The 23,106-nt window shown below is 40.1% G+C and overlaps 1 protein-coding gene across 1 annotated transcript in view; it reads right to left on the reverse strand.

Moving 5' to 3' along the window:
- thsd7ab (thrombospondin, type I, domain containing 7Ab) overlaps positions 1 to 23,106 on the reverse strand; it is a 147,893-nt gene that overhangs the window by 71,572 nt on the left and 53,215 nt on the right. Inside the window, exons 3-8 of the mRNA XM_062422842.1 lie at positions 20,693 to 20,941; positions 17,167 to 17,351; positions 10,897 to 10,965; positions 6,595 to 6,750; positions 5,095 to 5,306; positions 382 to 568 (exon numbers count right to left, since the gene is read on the reverse strand). Of these exons, the coding sequence (XP_062278826.1) occupies positions 382 to 568; positions 5,095 to 5,306; positions 6,595 to 6,750; positions 10,897 to 10,965; positions 17,167 to 17,351; positions 20,693 to 20,941 (1,058 nt within the window). The remainder of the gene's footprint in view (positions 1 to 381; positions 569 to 5,094; positions 5,307 to 6,594; positions 6,751 to 10,896; positions 10,966 to 17,166; positions 17,352 to 20,692; positions 20,942 to 23,106) is intronic.

A 23,106-nucleotide genomic window follows, 5' to 3' on the forward strand; every position in this document is an offset into this window, starting at 1 on the left:
ACACACACCCGAGATAAGACACAGAAAAAAAAATGTTTGGTGACATGACAAAAAAAAAGACAGACAGACAACCTAATGCACACAGAGATTTAAAACCAGAGAGAACAAGCATACACTGAGGAATTATCTTAGAAACGGATAAAAAAAAAAATAAGTGAGTGTCGGGTTATGAGACAGACCAACAGAAATAATCACCAGCACAGATAAGCAGACTGTTTGAGATAAGGACAAATGCACATGCAGACAAGTGTGAAATCCAGACATTCAGTGAGTGACAGCAAAGGACAACTTGAAAGGCCATGACTAAGCCAATACCCAGAACTCATCTACATATATTTCATACACCGTGGTGCAGAGGACTGCCGGCAGGTGGAGACTCACCTTCCCCAGCATTGTAGGCCAGAATGGAGCGGGTCCTCATCTGCTTGCCCTCAATGGTTTTACTGGAGCAGGTCTGAGAGCAGGTGGACCAAGGTGTCCATTCGCTGAGCACACAGTCCCTCGAGCAAGGCACCTCACAGGGCACGGGCTCTGGAGCCGGGGCAGACGAGCACAGATTTCTGTCTACCTCCTCTCCTGAAGAAGAAAGTTAGAGAATATAACAGGATTAAAAAATGAGTGGAAGGAAACCTAGATAAATTGAAGCGCATGCACATGTCCAGGTCTATATTTATATTGTGCAGCTCTAATTGAATATCTTTGCATGATTAAGAGTACAAGAAACTCCTTATTTCTCTTATACTGGCCTTTTAAGCAGACCCTCAGTCCAGCCTCTTGTCTAAAACAGGCCATTTTAGCTCTTGTCTCTTTAAGACTCCCCTCATAGTAGAGCCTGACCGATATATTGCTCTGACGATATTACTGGCTGATATTTACCTACCACAGATATATTGGTATCAGTATCAGTATGTGATCTTTTTTTTTTTAAGTTATATAGGTAACAGTTTATGTATAATTGATATTTTTTCTTCATTCAAGTTTAATATATGTGTATTCTTTTTGTTTTGTGTTTTTTTTTAATTGATAGCTAACCATTAACTATTACATTGATGATGTCATTTTATACAGTAAAGTTTATTGTTAAACTGTAGTATCAGTGTTCATTACATATCTTTGTCACAAGTGTTTGATAATCACATTTGAGGGATCATTGCAAATAAATGTGTGTTTATGTATATATTCTGTACAGATAAGAATATTGAATATTGAATTTTTTGTTCCCCAATATTGGTATCGGCATTGGCCCCTAAAATCTAGTATCGGTCGGGCCCTACTCCAGAGGATTTTGCTTATTTTTGTTCTTTACTCAAAATATAAACTCTCCAAAGACATCCATAAATGTTCGAGCCTGAATCTGAGCTGAAAAACGTAAATAGACAATGTGAACAGCCTTAGCAACAACCTTAGCAACACAGACACAGAGCCTTGGTGTTTAGCTCATACAGTAGCAATAGAGCCAACAATTAAACGTTTTTGCTATGTTATGCAGATTGGTTTGTGTTTATTATTTAAAATGATAAATATGTTTCTATGTAAACTTTGTTACTTAGAAACAACCATCTGTGTTTCAGAGTAGGAAATTAGCTTTTTTTTTTTAAGAAGAATTTTGTTGGTATTATATTAAAACAGTAGAGGGAATATTTGGAAAGGTGAGTGAAAAGACATTTATTTACTTTCTGATAATTACTGATGGCAGCTTTGCTCTCCCTGTTTATTTATATGTAGATTGTGATGCAAATGAGCGTCTATTTTTATCATTATTTATCTTATTTGTACCACTGATTAGTTGCATTAAATTTCATTGTACAGCTGTGCAATGATACATAAAGGCACTCTATTCTGTTGTATCCCCTCTGAGGACTGCATACCTCTTTATTACCCTGTTAATATTTCAGAGCTGCAATGTATATTTATTATCATTTTAAATACAAAGTGTCACCTTTTCTTAATTGTTATATTGATCTGTTTCCTCAAATGAAACTCACAGCGTGTTTGAGAGTACTGTTGCCTCTTCTTTGGTACATTTTAGAAAATATGTACCAACCAAAGAATAAATCCAAAACCAAAAACTTGAGGAAAAAAAACAAAAATAAAGGGAGGAGAAGACATATAAAAGTGCCAAAATGTACTTGCCAATCAAGGACACTCTTGGTGGTAATTTGAGCGATGAGAATAAACTTGAAGGCTCAAAGATTCCTCTGCAAGAATTTCATTATCACCCTAAAACTACACGATGGAGCAGCTGAGAAAACGAACAGCTGTGCTTCTTAATTGATGGCGCAATGTCAAGCACACAACCCGTCTCAAATTGTGACGATGTGTTTGTTTTTCTTAAGATGTCTGTTCTCTGTAAGACAACTTTGGGAAGGATATCTTCCAAACTGGCACAAGTATCAGCTTGGCTCTCTTTGATCGCCTCATACTTGAAACTTACAATAAGAGCACAATGCAAAATGTTTTCTAACCAACAGCGAGTGAGTATACTGCCAAGAAAAAGCTGAATTTATCTTAGCAACTTTTGCCCTTCTGTTCTTTTGACGTCACTTTATATGAAACAATTGTAAACCAGCTCAGGTTTGTGAACATGAGGATGCAAAAATCTCATTTAAAGATTTCAGGGTAGTTTTAATTGAATTTCACATGAAAAAAAGTCTTTTGGAATCACCCGGCTCTTAAGTTGCCTATTATGGAGAAGATTTATTATGTAGAAGAGAAAAAAAAGAATGGTAACTCCTGTGCAAAAAGGCAAAACATAATTTATTTTGTGAATGAATGGATGCACAATGATTTTTATATGCTTATAATGAATCTGTAAGCATCAAAAATCTCTAAATTAAGCATCGCAAATGGCCAGCAGCACTCTTCACTGGTGACATGACTGACTTTACTGGGTTGATCCGATATTCCTGGATTTACCTAAGCTGTGCCTCACCTCAGAAATAATTCAAACGTTTCACTCATGTTTTCCATATGGACATGACAGTTGATTATGGCCATATTTGTGGATTATGTGTAGAATATTCTTATTGATGCACTCTTGAATGTGGCCCGTCTCCGTATTTTGGTGGCGTTGAACATGGAAGAAGCGAATTCTCGTGGGATTCCTGCATTTTTACGCTATTGTACATGTATTATTAATGAGCTCCCAGCATCAGCCATAAGTGGATTATATTAACCCACATACTCGCCTGTGTTGCTTCATGTGCTGCCATGAACCGGGCTGAGAATATTTTCTTCTTGTGAGCGTGGCATACATCCAGGACAAATGTAAACCTTTCAGTGGTTGGTTTTGCAATTTCAAGCAGAGGGGAATCGCTTGAGCTTCAAAAGTCAGACCGGGCCTGACTTTGCATTGAGATGTCACTTTGACAGATATGCAGTGAACCAATCATGACATCACCAACTGAAATGGCATGAAAATAAGAAGTGACAAGGGACCCCAGCATTTTTTCAGGCTCACACAGAGAAAACATGAATGAACAGAACACCCACTATGAGGGGGAAAACCTCCATGCTCAGTGTGCAGAGAAGAAACAGCTCTCTGCCTAAGTGGGCAGGGTAGCCAGCCTGGGGAATATCAATAGCCAGTTTCAATAACATTTGTATCGACCTTCGGTTGTTGTCTGGGGCCCGGCTGTGTGGCCTTTTCTTTTATGACTGGAACACACTCGGAGAAAATATACACCCAACATTGCAGTGAAAAATCTGTGAGGCGAAAAACGGAGTGAAAATCCAAACAGAACAAATCAATTTTCATCAGATGAGGGAGTGGAGGTGGTGGTGGTGGTGGTAGTGGAGGTGGTGCTGGTGGGGGGAGGGATCAATCAACTGAAGTCAGGGGAGAAAGAACAGTACAGAGTTTCTGTTACTCCTGCAGTACAAGGGGAGTATCCACCGGACAAACTTCACTGAATCTCTGCAGTCGATGCATGAACGGTGATTTGTGGGAGACGTTAGAAGGACAAATCAAGTTCTCTAGCGGGGGAATATGTGAGCAAAGTCACTGCACCGCATCATAAAATGAAGATTTACTGAGTGCATTTGGGACTGAATGTGATTCCCAATGGCTGCAGCACATTTTAACATTACATGCAGAATAAATAAACACAGTATTTTATCTACACCTTGCAAGAAAAATAAAGCGACTAAATAAAAATCCATAATGTGCCGCTCCTTATTTTGGCCATTTGTCTGCAAGCCGACGGCAAACAGGATGTCCACAAATCATCTCTGCACCAACGCCCCTTACATTAAAGATTTACAGTATTAAAAAGTAGCAGTAAAAATCAGGAGCAGAAAATGGCACAAGATACTCCTCTAGACCCAGCGCCACGGAGGATTGATTTGATTTACTGCGAGTAAGGTTTAATTGTGCATGCAGAGAGGAAGACTGTAATGAGAGAGACAGCGTGAGAGAGGTGGCAATGCTGAATCAAGCGAGCGTTAAAGTAGGAGAAGTTTAACAGGAACGACAGAGAGGAGGAGGAGGGAGAGGAGGGAGAGGATGGAGAGGACTTCTCACAAGTGCAGTCATGGAAATTTGTACAGCTCGAGTTGAAGAGTCAGCGAGGAGGTGACCTTGAATATATTTAGGATTTTTCACACAACGTCAAACCTGCACTTTTTTGGTTATGGAACAAAAGGACGTGTTTGAAAGGTGGAAAGGTAACATGAAAAAGTTGAAAAATGTGGTAGACGCACACATCTGTAACAAAATACTTTAAACCAGGTGCTGGACCAAAGAACCAAATCTGAGAAAGTCCGCACACTGCAGCTCCCAGTGCAGATGTAGTTTAATGGAATATCAAGAGTGACGTTTTGAGTCTGATGAAGAGCAGCGTGCTCGAAATACCACTCTTGATATCCCATTAAACTACATCTGCACTGTGCTGACTTTCGTCTGTCATTTAAAGATGGAAAAGGTAAGCAAGTGGGAATAAGTTAGATTACAGTATGTCAATCAACAAATGCTGCTTCTACCACAAAAAAATGTGAACGTTGTAAGGCATGAAGCTTAATTGACAGCTGCACAGCTCATCAAATTCACTTGAGTAATATCCCGTCATCTGTTTGATAGATGACATCCAGTTCTGCCGTCTCACCATTGCTGTTAATACACTGGACCTGTGCCAGCTGTGTGCCGAGCCCGCACGTCTTCTCATCGTTAGGGATACACTGATCCAGGCTGACCAGTTTCCAATCGTAACAACTGGGCTCGTCACACGGCACCGCCTCCACCAGGTGGGGGCAGTTTCCGGGCCCTCCTGTAGGCTCGTTGGTGATCTGTCGTTTACGCAGTTTGAAACCTGCAGCATGTAGAAAAAAGACAAAGAAAAAAAGACACACTCATCACATGTGACAAACATTGGGAACATTCGCTGTTCTACATTTAGAATAACACCAAATCTATCACTTTCTCTCGTGTGTGATAGATGTTCGTGATTATCTCGGTTTGGCTTGACGGCTGATTTGTTGAGACAGCTCATTAATACTAATGGGAACATGAGAAAACTTTGCTGATTTCCCCACAAGGACTTTGCTTTAGTCTGCCAGAAATTATACACCCTTCCCATCTTTTTCTTTTTTTCTAGTACAGGGCGAGTTCTTACACCAGTAATGGCACATGTGACCAATCAGCCAACTCATGCAGAAGTCAGCCTTTGACATTATTTATAAGCTTCAGTGAACACAGCGTTGATCACTTAAATGCTCTTTCAGATACAGTATATCACATTACATTTACATGTGGAGGTGGCAGGAACATTTTACTTTCATTTGACTATTCCAGGGCTACAAGTGTACTGGAGATGCAACTGCTACATACTGATATAATAAAGGTACTTTTAGTATACTGTGAATGTACACAATACTGTGGCTGCAGTTCCACCCTCAGAAATGCTGTTTCATGTATTTTTAATAAGATGACCTGCAATGACTAGAGACATTCAATCATGAACTATTCAGTGTTTTACTCTAAAGCAATTTTGTAAGATTATAGCTAGTATAAAAATGAACTATAATGAAGACTGCAGGTTAGTGAATGTTTTCAGACTCAATAATAATGTTTATAATAATTCTGTTCTCTTAACAAATTTAAAATAAGTGTTTGATGGAGCATAAGCAGCGTTTACTACACTGTAAAATCAAAGCACCAAATAATTTTCAACAGATTTTTTTAGGTTGCAACTGGGGAGAGTGTCTAGAGATAAAGATATCAAATGTACTGCATGATAATATATAAGCTTAAAACACTGCTATAATCACTGGAAACAAATAAGAAGTGGGAACGAAGGAAGATGTCATTGCTGTTCCACAAACAAAAAGTGTCAGAATTTATCTCAATGCCAGATGGAGGAGGGAATGACAGATGACGGGCAAATTACTTCCAACATGTTAATCATCTTTGATGGAGCCAAAAAAGAAAATGAATGCATATGAGGGGGGTAAGATTGAGTGGGTTTATTTACAGAAACAAAACTGGCCTGAGATACTTGCTTTTATTGTCATAAACCAATGTTACATAATCATTTTGACATGTCAATCATAAAAGTTTTAAAAAGTGGACTCATAGCAACTTTTAAACAATGATCCTACCTTTCTTTGCAGCCTGGTCATCACAGTTCTCGAAGGTACACGGCCCCCACGCCCCCCACGGCGATACCTCACAGTCGATGGGACAGGGTATTTGGCACAGCTGGGACCTGTTGGGGATTGGACCCTCACACAGCTTGTTTTCCACTGGGCGGGAGGCTGGAGCAAAATAAAGAGAATGCATAATAAGTGAGAGTAAAAATGAACCTGTTTCTCTTTGATCCTATTCTTATTTGTCTTTGTTTGTAGGCGCATCACAATCAGCAGCAACTAGGGACACAAAAATGCTTATTTACTTTTATTCCTGGCTTTAGAGTCCCTACAGAGAGCAGACGAAAACCACGGTGGAAAAAAACCCACACAAAAGTAGACACTATTATTCCTTTGTTTTGCTTATCGCCTCCCTGTTAGCATGTCAGATTGATAAATTAGCTATGATTATCTCGTGTGGCGCCTTGCTAGCAACATAAAGCATCGTGGAGCCCTGCCCACCGACTCTCAGCGGAGACAGGCAAGAAAGGATGTAACAATGCAACACTAAAGGTGAGAACAGTGACAGTGTCTTGGCTCATGTTTATTCCATGAGGTGTAATTTGGCATCTACATTCCCTAGTTGTGCCACGTTGGATTTAGAAAACCCTTTCAGTGATGCAACTGGTAAGTACGCGCTCCTCCCACTGAGGAACTTTGTGGATATAGAAAGGATAGGAGTGCTATCGCCATGCAGGGCACAGCTCTGTGACAACTGTGCAGAATACATTTCTACATGTCTGCTGAACCGTGCCATGATAAATAAATTTGATGTGTGGAGATTCTGAAGGTGAAGGCTGAGTTTATACATTTATGCATGCACATGCTGTATGTATGTCGATGTCAGTGTCATTCCAGCCTGGTAGTGCTGCTGTATCTTCCAGAGATGTGCATGGAGGATATTTTCTTTTTCATGCCCTTTTGGAGTCTTTATTCGAGACTGATAAGTGGAGAAATGCAACAGAAAAAAAACCAAACAGACAGAGGAGGAGAAAAGGACTTTTGACAAGAACCTCCAGTTACATTAAATTCGGGAAAGTGACAGCTACAGCACAGCAAAAGCAATTGTTCAGCCTTTTGGGGAAAAAACACTAATTTGCTTTCTTGCTGGGAGTTAGATGACAAGATTGATAACACTCTCATACTTGTACAATAAATATGAAGCACTAGCCTACCTCTGGTTAGCTTAGCTTAGCAAAAAAGACTGGAAACAGGGAGAAAACACATAGTCTGTCTCTGTCCAAAGGTAACAGTTGTAAAACTCGCTGATTGACAAGTTATATCTTGATTGTTTAAACTGTATAGTAGTAAAAGTGTAAAACAACAATTTGTATTGACAGGCAGATTTTTTTTTTTTTTTTTTTACTGGAAAGAGACAGGTTAGCTGTTTCTTGCCTTTCCTCTTCTCCTCTAACTCTGGCTGTAGCTTCATATTTAGTGACCAGATAGGAGAGTGTTATCTGTTTCTCCATCTAACTTCCGTCAAGAAAGCGAATAAGCATAATTCATAAACTGTCAAACTATTCCTTTAAACCACCACAGCAACAGGACATGGATAAAAGTGAGTCATTCTCATCACTCAGCAGACAGGCTTCAATCCTCCGCCTGGAGCTCCAAACACTGACTGACTCTTCCGAGCCTCCTTTCCTTTATGACTACACATCTGTACAGCTGTGCATATGAATCAGACTTCAAAACTATTAATTCCCTACATATTTTACAATGAACAACTTGTATAAAACTGTATAAAAACATACAGATATCGAAAAGTTTTATTTTTTATTAAGAGAGACTTACGATAAGCTGTTATCCTGAAGATGAATTAAAATCTACAGCTCTTATAGTTCAATTATTAAATCAACAGTGAGTTCAAGAGTTGTATTTTAAAAAGGGAATTTCACTGGAAAACTGCTACAAACTAAAAAGTTTAAACTCTACTGTTGTGGTATCTGTTTGGGATATTATAACGTTGTTTTTTCTTCCCCTGAAGAAAATCCGCCTTTTGTGAAAGCTGATGCTCAGTAAAAAGTTATATATATACTATGAGATTTTTCTCTGCAGTATGAGAATGCATTGATCTCAATTTTTTCAAGTTGAATGATACATTTCAAATACATTTTTTTCCCAGTATATTTAATGATTCACAGAAACAAAATCTCTTCACGTGTTAAACCTGAGGCACTTAATTTCCTATACTCCAACTGTTCATACAAGACATCTGAGAGCTTAAAGTCTCACATAGTGTGCAGAGCTGAATCATAATTCCCACAGAAATGTACAGGGGAAGGCAAGTGGTGCTTTTGAAATGCAAAATGCCTAATTCCTCTTACAAATTCCTCTTACAAATACATTGAAAATCAAATACTGAGTTTGCTGAGTTACTGTTAATCCACATCTTATTGCGAGGGGGGCTAACAGACTGACTTCAATCTTTAAACATCAATCCATTTGTGAATACAGAATTGAGGACCAACAAGAGTATTGGTCTCTGTGTGATAAAGTGAGAAAAAAAAACTTTATACTCCATATTCTGCTTCTTTATGAGTCCATTTTATAGCGTGTTCTCTAGTGAGTTCATTTTCCTATTCTACTAAACTGACAAAAAAATCCCTGATGTGAGCGTGCCTTACTTTCTGCAGCAGTGGAAAACATCTTTTAATGTTTAACTATCCATATTCTGTTTGTGGGAGAGAACAAAGTTTTTTTTTTAGTCCCTTCAAAGCTTCAACACTTCTGCTCAGCTTTTTATGAAGGGATGTAAAACTTTGTTGTAATTCTACTTGTTCCCTTTGTTGGATTTTCACAACAACACGGAACTCTGAATAAAGAGGAGCTGTTTTTTTATTTGTTTTTTTATTTTTTAGAGAACACAGGTTCATATGTAGTGAACACTTAACGTCATGGAAAATATAAAGCACCACAATCCTTTGATTTGTTGTTAAAACCAATATTTGAATTCGTTATTTCAGACAGATTTTTATTTTCTTTGTGATCTGTTGTGTTGTTCAAAGGTGAAGAGAGGAGGAGGAGAGGAGAGGAGAGGAGAGGAGAGGAGAGGAGAGGAGAGGAGAGGAGAGGAGAGGAGAGGAGAGGAGAGGAGAGGAGAGGAAGAGAGGAGAGAAGAGGAGAGGAAGAGAGGAGAGGAGAGGAAATTGAAGGAAACAAGGAAGAAAGACAAAAAAGTAGTAAACAAGTAGAGGACAGAGGAGAGGAGATGAGAGGACTGAAGTCAAGGACAAATGACAGAAAAGGAAATTAAAGGAAAGAATAAAAAAGGAGAGGAAAGGTGAAGAAATGAAGATGGAGAGGAGAGGAAACAAGGAGGATACGCAAAAAAAGTAGAGGACAGAAGAGGATGGAAGAGGTGAAGAAAAGGGGATAAAGGGGAGGAGGACCGAAAGTAAAGGAAACAAAGGAGGAAGAGGAAGGGTAAAAAAAGAGAGGGCAGAGGAAAAGAGAGGGGAAGAAAAAAAGGATAGAAGAAGCTAGACGATGATAGAGGAGAGCGGATGGCAGGAAAAGTTAGGATGACTGATATCAAGGACAAATGAGAGGAGAGGAAATGAAAGAAAAGAGTAAAAAAGGAGAGAAGAGGTGGATAAATAAGGATAGAAGAGACAGGGTGAGTATATCCAGTGTGGATAAGATGGCAGGAAAAAGGGAGGAGAGGAGAGGAGAGGAGAGGAGAGGAGAGGAGAGGAGAGGAGAGGAGAGGAGAGGAGAGGAGAGGAGAGGAGAGGAAAGGAGAGGAGAGGAGAGGAGAGGAGAGGAGAGGAGAGGAGAGGAGAGGAGAGGAGAGGAGAGGAGAGGAGGACCAAAAACAAGGATACATCACACTAATGGAAACAAGAATAGAAGAAGGAGAAGAAGGGGAGAGGAGAACGGAAAAAAGAAAAAGAGTAAACAGGAGAGCAGAGGTAAGGGATCAAGAAGGGAGGAGAGAAGAGGAGAGTTGAGGAGGAGAGAGGAGGAGGATAAATGACAAGAGCGAAAACGAAAGGAGGGATGGAGAGAGGAAGAGGAAAGAGTAAAAAAAAGGAGAGGAGAGATAAGGGGATAGAGAACTGGAGAGGTGATGAAATAAGGATAGAGGAGATGAGAGGATAGGAGAGATACAGGGACAGAGGAAGAAACTGGGAGAAAAGGAGGAGAGGAGTCGATAAGGATTGAGGAGGAGGAGAGGAGAGAGAGAGGAAACCTGGAGGGAGGAAGGGTGGGCGAAAAACGATGGGAGCGGCTGGGGGCTTCGTTATCAGTGTGACTAAAAACACCTACCTGTAATCTGGAAGGTGATGGAGAGGAGAGGGGGGACACTAGGCTTCTGCTGTCTTTGGGTCTGACCCGCTGCAATTACAGGGGGGGGGAGATAGCGCTATTAGCTACGCACACACTGGGGGCACACAGGCACTATCAACCCCCAAAAAAAAGAGAGAGAAAAAAAACAAGAGAAAGAGAAAGAGAGAAAAGAAACAGCATTCAAGAGAGACAACAGCAGGAGAGGCCACAGAGAGCTCGGCCTCAAAACACAGACTCCTTCACAATTAAATGCTTAAAGTGATTAAATCTGTTTTTCTGTCGTTTATTATCTTTAGTTTGACTGAAAGTGGAAGATAATTTCTCTTTGTGGTTCATTTATTTTAACATGATCAAATCTAGACAATTGATTTATGAAGGAAAGCCACCATGTCACCCACCAGGTTGGACATTTTGGTGTTGAGGGATCAAAAGAAATCTAAACCGAGTGACATTTTAGCCATAATTTAACTTTTCTTTGTCAAAGTAGCGAAGAACTCATGACAAAAAAGCTGACAATTACTGTGCTTTACCCTTTCAGGTTTTCGAGGCACGTAAAAAGAGAAGGTTTTAGGAAATGTTCTTATTTGCCGTCTTTTCAAGAATGAGATGAGAAGATCGATACCACTCTGATGTTTGCGAGAGCCGGAGTCAGGACGAGTTTAACCCTGCTTAGCATAAAAACTGTTGGCAGGAGAAATAGCTCTTTGCCTTGGCGAGCTCTTTCCAAAGTACACCTACCTACCTAACACGTTTACAGCTGACACATTAAATGTTATGCTGTGGTGTCCTCCTGTATGAAAAGTGGAAATTTAAAAAATTATAATGTGTGGTTTTAAGAGCTGGAACACAGCGATTGTGCTTACGATAGCATCTTAAAGTCTCATCGTCGCAGTGAGGTTGACTGGTTTGACTTGACGAAGATCTGACTTGGGTCAAAACTTAAAATAATTAAAATAGAAATGTTGGCTTTGGAGTAAGTGTGTACTCTTTTTCCTATATCAACTACACCCCTTCAAACTAAAACCTTTGCTCACTTACCATAATTGGCAAGCTGGAGATACTTCTTTGCATAAGTATTGGGCAGATGAATAAACCTTTGCTATTCAAGAAATAGCTCCAACAAAAAACTCCCTTTAAAATCAAAAACTGACACTTTCACACGTCTGCTCAGGTGCAAATTTGCAACGTATAGTTTGCGAATATGACTGCTTCTGAGATGTTTGTAGGTATATTTTTCCTCTTTGGACTCGACTAATCGAGGTTACTGAGGAAGAAACTCTTACACTTTTCATTTGTTAGAGATGTGATAATGAAATGATGCCTGAAGCTATCCCCTTTTGCTGCAGTAGTCCTAATTTGGCCCTTCTCAGTGTTAACATCAAACCACTTTCCCCTTACTAAGATGGTCCTGGTTCCCATCTGAATGCCTTCCCTTCCTGCCCTTTTGTGTCTTTTCACTTGCTGATTACTGCCTTGACCTTACTCTATAAAATACTTCAATTTCCTTTGCTCTATGTCTGTCTACTGTCGCGGACCCACCCTGTGTCAGTCCACTCACCAATAGTCCCGAGATATCAATAAACACCATCACAGCAAACTTTAAACAAGGACTTGAGTGATTTTTCTTCAACAGTACACATCACATGTCCTGAGTCCAGCTCTGTATTTAAAATGGTATTAATCCCGTCATCCCACTTTTGGAATGAACTTATAAAATGTTGAGTTATTTCTTTCAATATTTTCACATTTTTTAGGTTCAAAAAGGCATTATTTTAATCAGCCCAAATGAACTTGGTAATGAATTTATCTCTCCTGATACACTCTCACTTTAAAGTAGATCTTTTTTGATGAACATTGGAAAAACGTGACCAAAAAGTCAACTCATCTGCTTGCTTTAGGGTTCCATATTCTCCGGTGGCTAAGCAGACCCAAATCCAAAGTCATACAGCCTTAGCTAAGGAAGTGCCAGATGACATTACTTAAGGTGTGATACTGATCTCAGGTCAGATTGGAGCTACTCCCCCATAAAAGATTAAGGTTAAGATGTAGGAGGTGGTAAGCTGATTCCAGATCTTGGCCTGAGGGTATCTTCCACCCGTTTGCATGGTGATATTTATGCATGAGACAGGAGGAGAAAGAGAGCACCGGTTGCAGGAGACTTCACTGAGCCACTGTCTGACTGTCTGTCTCAGTGGTATGCTGGGAGATTACCCCCCAATGGAGGGGAAAGAAATCCTGCGCCAAGAAGATAAGAACTTTGTGTGTGTGTGTGTGTGTGTGTGTGTGTGTGTGTGTGTGTGTGTGTGTGTGTGTGTGTGTGTGTGTGTGTGTGTGTGTGTGTGTGTGTGTGTGTGTGTGTGTGTGTGTGTGTGTGTGTGTAAGGGTGCGTGTGTGTGTGTGTCTGTGCAAATACTCAAACACACAAGTCATGAACATTACTGCACAGCTGGTTTTGGCAACATTGCTCTCAACATGGTTGTATATCTGAATCTTTAAATTGTATCTTAACAGAGGTTATAGGAGCTTCTACATGGATGATCGCTCCACTACCGTTGCAGGTGCATGTATACTCCCACTCGCCCCACAATTCACTTCAGCTGGAGAGAAGGAAAAAAGAGCGAGACAGAGGAAGGACATGAAATCTCATAAGATATACATTATTTCTTATATTATCCGACATGCCTTGTCTGAACAGTGTCTGTGGATGGATTCAATCTGGTGCAAGGAGAACTAAAGGTCTACCGATCAATTCAAACTCTGAGAAACAACACTTCATCATACTAAATGTACTACCAGCTTTTGCCCCTCATACATTTATTCAATACCACACAAGATAGTTTCATATTAATATTAGAGCCCTTCAAGAAATATTAAAGAGAATAAAATGAAATAATCTGCAGGATATTATAGGGGAAAAAAAGTCAATTTTTGAGCTGTCAATCATTGACAGATATTACAAATTGATTTTGAACAAAGGCTTCTCATTAAAACTGCAGCTGCAGGTCTAAATACCTGAACTATAAAAAGTATTTTCCAAGTAATTACCTGGTGCACAGGTGCACGTTTTATTTTAAAAAGACACACACACATCAGGGTCAGAGTAAGCAGGTTAAAAAATCTTGAGGTTTTCAGATAAAACTGGGCTCTCCTGTACATAGCTACTGCACATAGCCTGCTTTACTGAGTCCGAAAACCAATTAAGCCAATCAGAGCCTTGTAGGTAGAATGTATAATGGATACATCATCTATCTGTCCCAGAGACAGTTACATTTACTTTGTGTGTATCCTTAAGACCCTCCTTTTAAAACATGTACAAAGCAGATTTTTTTAAATATTAAAAACTGCATTGTCTACAGTCATGTTTTTTCCGGCTTCTTCTTTCTCACTTTTCTTTTCACTTCTTTATGCGTTACATCCGCTACTGTCAATAAGCGCTATAGCATAAAACTTGCAGCAGGACTGTGTACTGTGTTGCCAACATGCTTGTGTGTGTGCATGTCTGTCCTGTTGCACAGTGAAGACAAATCAGGAACACACTGCTCCATACTGTAGTGCTATTAATGGTCAAAACTCTGCATGGTACCTTTAACTGCACCAAGCAAACACTACCGCAGCCTCTGTGTCAATGAGACACAATGACGTCAGCAGGACAGATACCTCAGTCACTGATGATTACATAGAAAGCCAGCATGTATGATTGAATTATGAAGAGAAAATGAAATGATTATCATTCTGATTATCAGGGTTTTAGCTATAAAAACATCCACATACAACAGTTCACTTCATGCTACCAGAATACTGCAGCATTTACTGTACTCAGACCACTTGGAAAAAAATCATGGCATTATCATTTTTAGGCAAAGCCGTTCAAAAGTACTATTAAAAACTCCATAACTTCATCCTCCTGTTGCGTGAGAGGAACATCTCTCCACATTTGGCACAAATGGTAACTCCTATCTCACCTCCTCTTAGACTTTGCCACTCTCTCTCACGCGATCAGCATGGTTGGTCTCCATAAGCTTAGTCTCAACTAATGTTTTTAACACCCTCTTTAAGAGGGCAGCTTTGACTCTAAGCTGGCTTGACAAGTGTCAGAAATGGAAGCCTTTTGCACTTGTGACCACTGACAAGTCACAGCAGGATAGACGAGTAGACAAATCCCTGCTCCAAATGACTCCTGATTTGGATTGAAAGGAGAGAATGGAAGCAGATAAAAAGCTATTTAAATGTTCAAACAGAAAGCTCGAAGCTGATAATGTAGCCACAGTGGGATATTTGAAGACAGAAGAAAAACATACAACAGTAACGATTAGTGAAAATACAATATTGTATGTCATTGTATATTTGGACATGAATTGAGTTAACATGTCTGTGGTAAGCTTTTGATATGCAATTATCCTTTACCAATCCAGCAAGGGACCGCAGCTCTGATGCACTGTGTGGGGAATTGGAGTATGTTGCTTGTCATGTAACACTCCTTGATCAAATTTATTTGAGTTACACTTGAGGATTTGGCTGATTTGTTTCAGGCTATGCTGCCTAAATGTATGATCTGATGTATGCCACTGTGGCATTGACTTAGGTTACAGTATGGAAGGAAGAGACGGCTGAGCTCCAACACAAAAAGGTGCAATTAAATAAACCAGGTCTTCTTCAGTGCAGATATAGTTACAGAGCGGCAGGCAAAAAGGAGAGACTAAATAAAAGCAGTGAGAAAAGACAGCAGAGAGAGATAGTGGAGTGAACCATTTTTCATCGGTTATGATACTGAAGAGCAGCCATTTGAAGGAAGGATGAGTATGTTTCTATTGATTCTCCTCTACATTTTTTTAATTTTTTTATTGAGTTAAGAATCTGAACCGGTGACCTATGCAGTATAGGTTTGTAGATTAGCATTCGCTTAACTGGCCTCAAGACCCTTTGAAAGCCTTGTGGAAAAGGTCATGAACCCTGCACAGCAACATGCAGCAGGTTGGAGAAAACATCTGCATGATATCTGCCTCCTTGTACATATATGGGACCATATATTCAGTAAAAAATGCATAATGATGTCGTAATACAAGTCTTTTGATCACTGTGTTAAGGATTCATGTGGTTTAGGCTAAGATTACCTCCAAAGGTGTTCAGACTGAACACAAAGCTAATTTTAGAAGTGATATGAAATACATATGAAGTCAATGCAAAGAAGGTGCGTCAGTGCAGACAGAAGTGTCCCCACACAATGAAAAATTTTACTTTGAGCAAAAATATCTGCATTTTGAGGCTTTATGACTCCAATTCATGAACATATATCAAGAAAAAGAGAAAAGTCTGGAGGAAAATAAGGAACTAGGGTCCCTCTTAAGATCAGTAAGGTTGCAATGCCCCGGTAGCCGACTGGTTAAGATGCACATAACCACAATATCGGTGATTTGAATTCGGTTGGACTTCTCTCTGTCTTCATTTCCTGTCATCTCTCCACTGTCGCTATAATAAAGGAAAAAAATGCACCAGCACCAAAACACTCCAGCTGTCCAACTCACAGAAATAATTAGAGGCAAACATTATCTTTTGATCTTTATCTTTCTTTTAAGATAAGTGGTAAGATGATAAGAGTGGCTTTTGACCACAGAGAATACATTTTAAATCTTCACAGAAAAATGTACTTTGATGAGGAGACGTTCCATCGAGGGATGCACTGATATGACTTTTTCCCTCCGGATACTGAACCTGATACCTGATCTCAGGGTACCTGCCAATACCTTGTACTGACATGACAGCAGTGCTCTGTTTTCTCCCCAATTCAAAATATGTATGCCTCACTGCTTAAAACTCATCAGGATTATTTTTATGTGAGGTAAAGTGAGGTCAGAGATTTCTGTGGCACTTAAAACCGAGTCTGTGGTCCACGCTGATTGAATGAATGTAACTGATGGTAGAAACACTGAATTTTATAGTGATATTAGCAAAAATTATTTAAAAGGAACCCGACTATTAAGACTCGTATGACTTAATACGCTATGATCAGTCACATCATGGCCAATACCCGATCCACATAATAAATTAAATTTCAGTGCTGATGAGTGCCCTTTTAACAAGACAAATGTTTAACAAATGGTCTAATTTCATCACCTTTGTACTGGAGGCAGACAGCTCAGATTTGGTCCAAGGTTTTGACAAGATGTGTGAAGATGTAAAGGTCGATAAATAACAGCAAGATATTTTTACTACAAAACAATAAGTGTAACCTTTACTGTCTTTTTTTTTTACCTTTGTCTTTTTCTCTGAGGTCGTCGAGGTATTTAAGAAGCTCAGCGTTGGCCTGGACACAGTATATTTCTCTGGTCTGTAGGCCTCCTCCACAAAGCCCCGTGAGGTTGCTACGCCGACGGTCCTGTTGGCTTAGCAACAAGTCCACTCTGCAGTCACTCCACTCTGTGGTTCTCCAGGTGTAGCTGAAGGGAAAGATGGCACAGAGTAGCAGGGATGAATGGATGAGAGAAAGAGAGAGATAGTTGTGTGTGGGTGTGATGTTAATGTATAGCACATTTACAATCACACAGACTTAACTTTAGCACGTAAAGTGTTTGATAGTTATGAGTCATTTAGTCTTCTTAAAGTCTCTCTGAAAATATCACAGACTGAACTTTTATCTTTACTATAGTATATCTTAAAGCAGCAGTTCTCAACCCGGCATCAGGAGACCCCCAGGGGTCCTTGAGGGGGTTCCTGGCAGTCCCCAGAAGAATGGAGAGTATTTTAATTTCACTATTATTTCATTGACTAGAAGTTAGCCTAATGAGAGAATGTATAAGAATGACACTTCTGTTCATAAGTTTCACACTCTTTACTGTTAATCTGCTGATCTACAGTATATACAGTTACAGAATAATTAAATCTTATCAGATGTGAATCCCTGAGACTACATCTTATCAAATATGGGTCTGCAGATCAGGCTGCAGTGTGTCAATTTGGGGGTCCTTGACACCAAAAAGGTTGAGAACCACTGTCTTAAAGTTTCTTCATCATCCTTTAACCACCAGTTTACACATTTATTCACACTATGGAAGGCACGTGTGTTTTTTAAAACTTACTAAATATTCAGAAATAAAAGTGAGAATTTTTTTTTTTGTGATGAGTAAAATCTAAGTCATGATCATGATCGAGAGGTTTACCCATCCAATTATTTATCACAGCTGGTAGTAAAGTCAAAAAAGGACACTACGTAGTGTCAGTTGACAACAGTAACTATGAAAGGAAACTTCAGACAAATACAAATACAGCCCGAGTATATGACCAGTCTCACGGAAAATCAAATACCCCAGGGGCCTCATTTATAAAACTGTGTGTAGGATTCATATCAAAAGGTGTCGTCCAGATGAAATTCAGAAACTGCTTACCCACAAAAATATTCTTATTTATAACACAGTGCACACTAACTTCCTATGCTTCATAAAGGCTTCACCTTTATAAATCACAATCATCTCAAAATGTGATGCATGCAAGAGAGCGTCTTGTTCCACCCTTGTAACACCCAATTTACAACAGTGTTTATAGGCAACCCATAATTGCCTGGCTGTAAATAGTCAGTGAAACAACCCAAATTAATATTCATTGGTACCTTCTGCATGAAGACAACCAAGACAATTGGCGACAGAAGAAATCAATTTCACACAGTGTGAAATCGAAGTTCTTGAAGTGGAGGTTAAGGCAAAAAAAATTTTTTTTGGTGGACTCAGTGTGGGCATCGCAAATGCCAAGCAGGCTTTTATAGAGTGGCAGCATGTGGCAGACGCTTTGAATGCTGCTGGCTCAGAAGGTCAGACACTCTCTTAAATAAAAAAGAAGCGGTCTGACATAAAAATAAAATGTTTGTGCCACGGGCGGGGGAAAGGGGACACTGGAGCTCACCCCTTTTATGAACAACTTGCAGGAATTATCGGGTAATCCCTCTTGAGGAGTGACACAGATATGCAAGATGCACCAGATGATAGGATTTTCATTTTTTATTCAAAATTCAAACATTTGCTCCAATGTGGGGTGAAAAGGTCAAATGCGAACTGTTCAAAAAGTAGTCTGCAGTCTGCGAATCAGACCATTTCAGACCAAACTTCACTAGCTTGACCTGTTGCATGCCCAATTGACCTAAATTGTCACTAAACTGATGTTAATGTGGTGTTGTTTTGTTAAAATGGAGAACAATAGTGATCAGAGCCTTCCTTAAACGGACAACCACAACACCAAAACATCCAAGAAGTCTCATGTGGAAGTATTTTGGTTTCTACACTGAGTCACGAACAAAGATAAGGATGTTTGTCGACTTCATTAAACATGCTAGCTTGCCACCCCACTCAGCCGGTGGAGGCGGTGGCGCCACAGACGAGTGGAGCGGTGCCAAATGTACACCGTCATTTGACTGCATATTATTCAGCACACTCAGTCTAGTGTGCACATTTTAAATTAATTTGAACAAATTATGGGTCATTACGATTTCATTCAAACTTGATTTTGTGAAAAAGTGACATCCGTACCAGATGACCCAGGTATGTAATTTTCTATCATTTTTAGTGACTGCATATTCTAGCTTGTTTGGTGCATGGTGCTGCTGCAGCTTGTGTATTTTTGAGCATATCTAAGACTGCTTGTGCATCACAATACCAAGATATGTTCTTCCCTGTATGGACTTGGCAATAAACTCGATAAACTCTGGCTCTAATAAGCTGTCAACTGAAAAATCTAATTGATAAATATTATATTTATCCATATGTTGTCTCTTTACAAGTGATGCATCACGTCCACACACTGGCTGAAGTTTGGTTCAAAAGCCTGTGAGCGTTGAAGGTTTCCTTTTGCAGCAACAGATGCCTTTTATCTGTTTTTGCAAATGAACTCTATATAAGACATGTAGAAGTAATATTTAGATTTATTTTGCAAAGTAAATTTCAAACCATAGATAGAAGTTAATGTACAGAGTGTCCGTATAGAACCTCTCATTCTTCTGTGAAGTTTGTTTTTTGTTAAAAATCCCAAAGTTTGCTCTGTAAGTTGTGTACACCTGCTTTTGTGCATTTGCAACGTTTATAAATGAGACCCCAAGGTTGAGGGCAGAAAAGAGTATTTTGGGAATAGCTGTGTAAAGATGGTACGAGGAAACCGAGAGAATGAATAAAGGCCATCTGTGAGTCTGTTTTGAATCTTTGTGTACAAGTTTGTGGGACTGAAATGTCCTTGCAGGCTCCCTCCATTTGTCTCTACTTTGTGTCTGGCACAAGCCCAAGCACTTATACTAATCTATCTCCATATGCTCTCCTACAACCACACACACACACACACACACACACACACACACACACACACACACACACACACACACACACACACACACACACACACACACACACACACACACACACACACATACAGACAGACACTCATGCATGGCCCACCCATGAGATCAAATTAGCTTGGTGATATGAGTGAAGGGAAGTCAACAGGAAGAGAGTACAGCCTCGACCATGGTGTACTGAACACTTTGATTTTACTGTATTTTTTGCTTGAGGTTTATTAGAGTGAAGAATGAATCCCCGCAGCGGCGAGTCTTAACACCACTGTAACCGAGGAGGAGGGTATTATTACAGCCTAACATGCAATTGTATCCCTGTGAAACTTAAGTGCCTGTCGAGTGCTAAGCTATAAAAAAAAAAAACCTTTACACTTTCACTCAAATTCACAAAAATCTATGCTCGTTCCCAGCTGTGCTCCCCGCCCCTCTCCCCTGTCATCAGGGGGAACTCACGTGGCGCAGGGCGGCATGCCGTCACCCTGAGGCTCACAAGACTCCAACTCCTCCAGTGGCGGGCACTCCGCCCCCTCGCCCACAGGGAACTGGAGCACCTGTCTGTTCCGAGTGCGACTGCCTGTGGGAGATTTGGGGTCTGCGCAGGTTTTGGAGCAGGGACCCCACTCGGCCCAGTCGGTCACCTTGCAGTCTTTGGGGAGGACGCAGGACTGGACAATCAGCAGCTGGTCTCTCTGTGTGCAGAGGCTAGGGAAGGACAAAGCAGCAGGGTGAAGGAGGGAGTGGAGACATGGTTATTGATTGATGTAGGGGAGAATCAGAAGAGAATTATTGCTACACCAAGCAGGATTTTTAGGTAAAAATATATCTGTGTTCTTCTGCTTGGAACCCAAACAGAAGAGTAGAACATCCCCAACTTGTGATTGAAAAATTATAGATTCACTCAGCTCAGGACTCAGCTTCAGCCAAGAAACAGTCCAGTACATAAAAAATGCCCATAAAACTACAACTTGTCATATTTTACATTGCATTTTTGTACAGATTAAATAGGGAGGGACACTCTCGTCATAGATCAAACCATTTATTGCAAGAAATGCATTAGTCAGCAGCATGCTAAGCTAGAACAGGGAGCGCAATGCAAAGCCCCCCCCCCCATTACAGAGTGGGCGGAAAGCAAGACATGAATTGCAGAAAGACCCTTGAGCCATGATGGGACCCTGAACCAGAAAGGTGGAGGCTGGGGTGGTGGAGGCAAGCTTTGCCAGCAGCAGCAGCAGCAGCAGTGTGACAGTGTAGGTGCATCAAGATCAGTGTATGTGGGAGTAGGGCTGGGCAATATATTGATATTACATCGATATTGTTATATGAGACTAAATATCATCTTAGAATTTGGATATCGTAATATTGTGATATAGTCTTTTCTTGGTTTTAAAGGCTGCATTACAGTAAAATTAAGTAATTTTCTGAATTTATCAGGCTGTTGTAGCTGTTCCATTATTTTCCTTTACCCACTTTGTCATTACCGAAGATTATTTATCAAAAAACTCATTGTGTAAATATTTTGTGACAGATAGTTATCCCTACAATATTGTTGCGATACCGATATCGAGGTATTTGGTCAAAAATATTGTGATATTGATTTTATGTATATCCCCCAGCCCTAGTTGGGAGCCATATTTAAATGACCAGCCTTATTGTAATGGTGGCTGTGATTGGTGTGTAACTAATAAGGAATGCAGATTCAATCAGCGGCTGTCAGCTGATTACAGTTCAGGGTGTATGACATGAACTAACACAGTGCTTCATTTTATTAACCTTTTATTACCTTTTATTTTATTTGGGTATTCTTAATTTTGTACATTTTTATCTGACCTCTGGTGTCTCCAATATGCACATCCATGAGTTATGATAGCGTTTCCTCAGTCCCTGTTTTTATTGAGTCATTTTGTTTGTTTGTTTGTTTGTTTGTTTGCTTTGTTTTGGTTATTTTTGACTATGCACCCCTCCACCTGCACTAAATGACAAATCTAAGCTTGAGAATGAAGTTCAAACAATTAGCAGATCCTTCATCTCTTCGTTAATCTGCATCAACCGGTCACAGACAATATTTATGATTAACTGAATCCCGCAGTGTGAAGTTCACTGACACCTCATTACACGACGAAAGTGAAGTCAAATCTTTCAGTTACCTCTCGCTCGCTGCCATTTCTCTGTCAGTGAGCAGAGTTGCGTCAAGCCGCGATTTATAGTCTTTGAACATGTCAGAGCGACAGATATGTGACATTACAGCTGGTTTTGAAAAAGCTTCACTTTAAAGTCTCTGCCCTCGACTGGTGCCATATTTTTGTCATTAGCCCCTCTCGTTAGCAAACACAAGGCATAATCAGACTCACATTGGGGAGTACAACAGGAGCGCTGTGGCGATAGCGCGTTGGTGTGTGTGTGTTTGTGTGTGTGTATCCTTAAGGCTTAAGTGTTAAGACAACCAAAACAACCTCTGATCAATCGTTCACACGCATCTTTTGATCATCCAAATAGCGTTTAGATGTTATGAATAACCCGTCCTCTTCGGGCCCCTACCGAATCATTAGAAATTTGTTCTAACTAAAGCCGACTGCTTTTCTGCTACTCAGTCTGGATGTCTTTCCCCTCGAGGCGACGCAGCTGACGAGCTATTAGCGCTAATTACAGCTCTGCTTCATTTAGAAACCTCTCATTTAGACGTTGCCACCACACTTCACCTCCAGCAACTCAGACTTTTTGGTATAAATGAGGAAATGTATGAGTATGTATGAGTATGAGCTGTGAGTGTGTGTGTTTTTTTCTTTAACTCCTGTGTCTTCGCAGATTAAAACACCTCTGCAGTCTTTGAAGTGGTTCTGAAGTGACACTGTGAAGAATTTTAAGTTTTT

The sequence above is a fragment of the Scomber scombrus genome, chromosome 7 (genome assembly GCF_963691925.1).
Source record: "Scomber scombrus chromosome 7, fScoSco1.1, whole genome shotgun sequence".
NCBI lineage: Eukaryota > Metazoa > Chordata > Actinopteri > Scombriformes > Scombridae > Scomber > Scomber scombrus.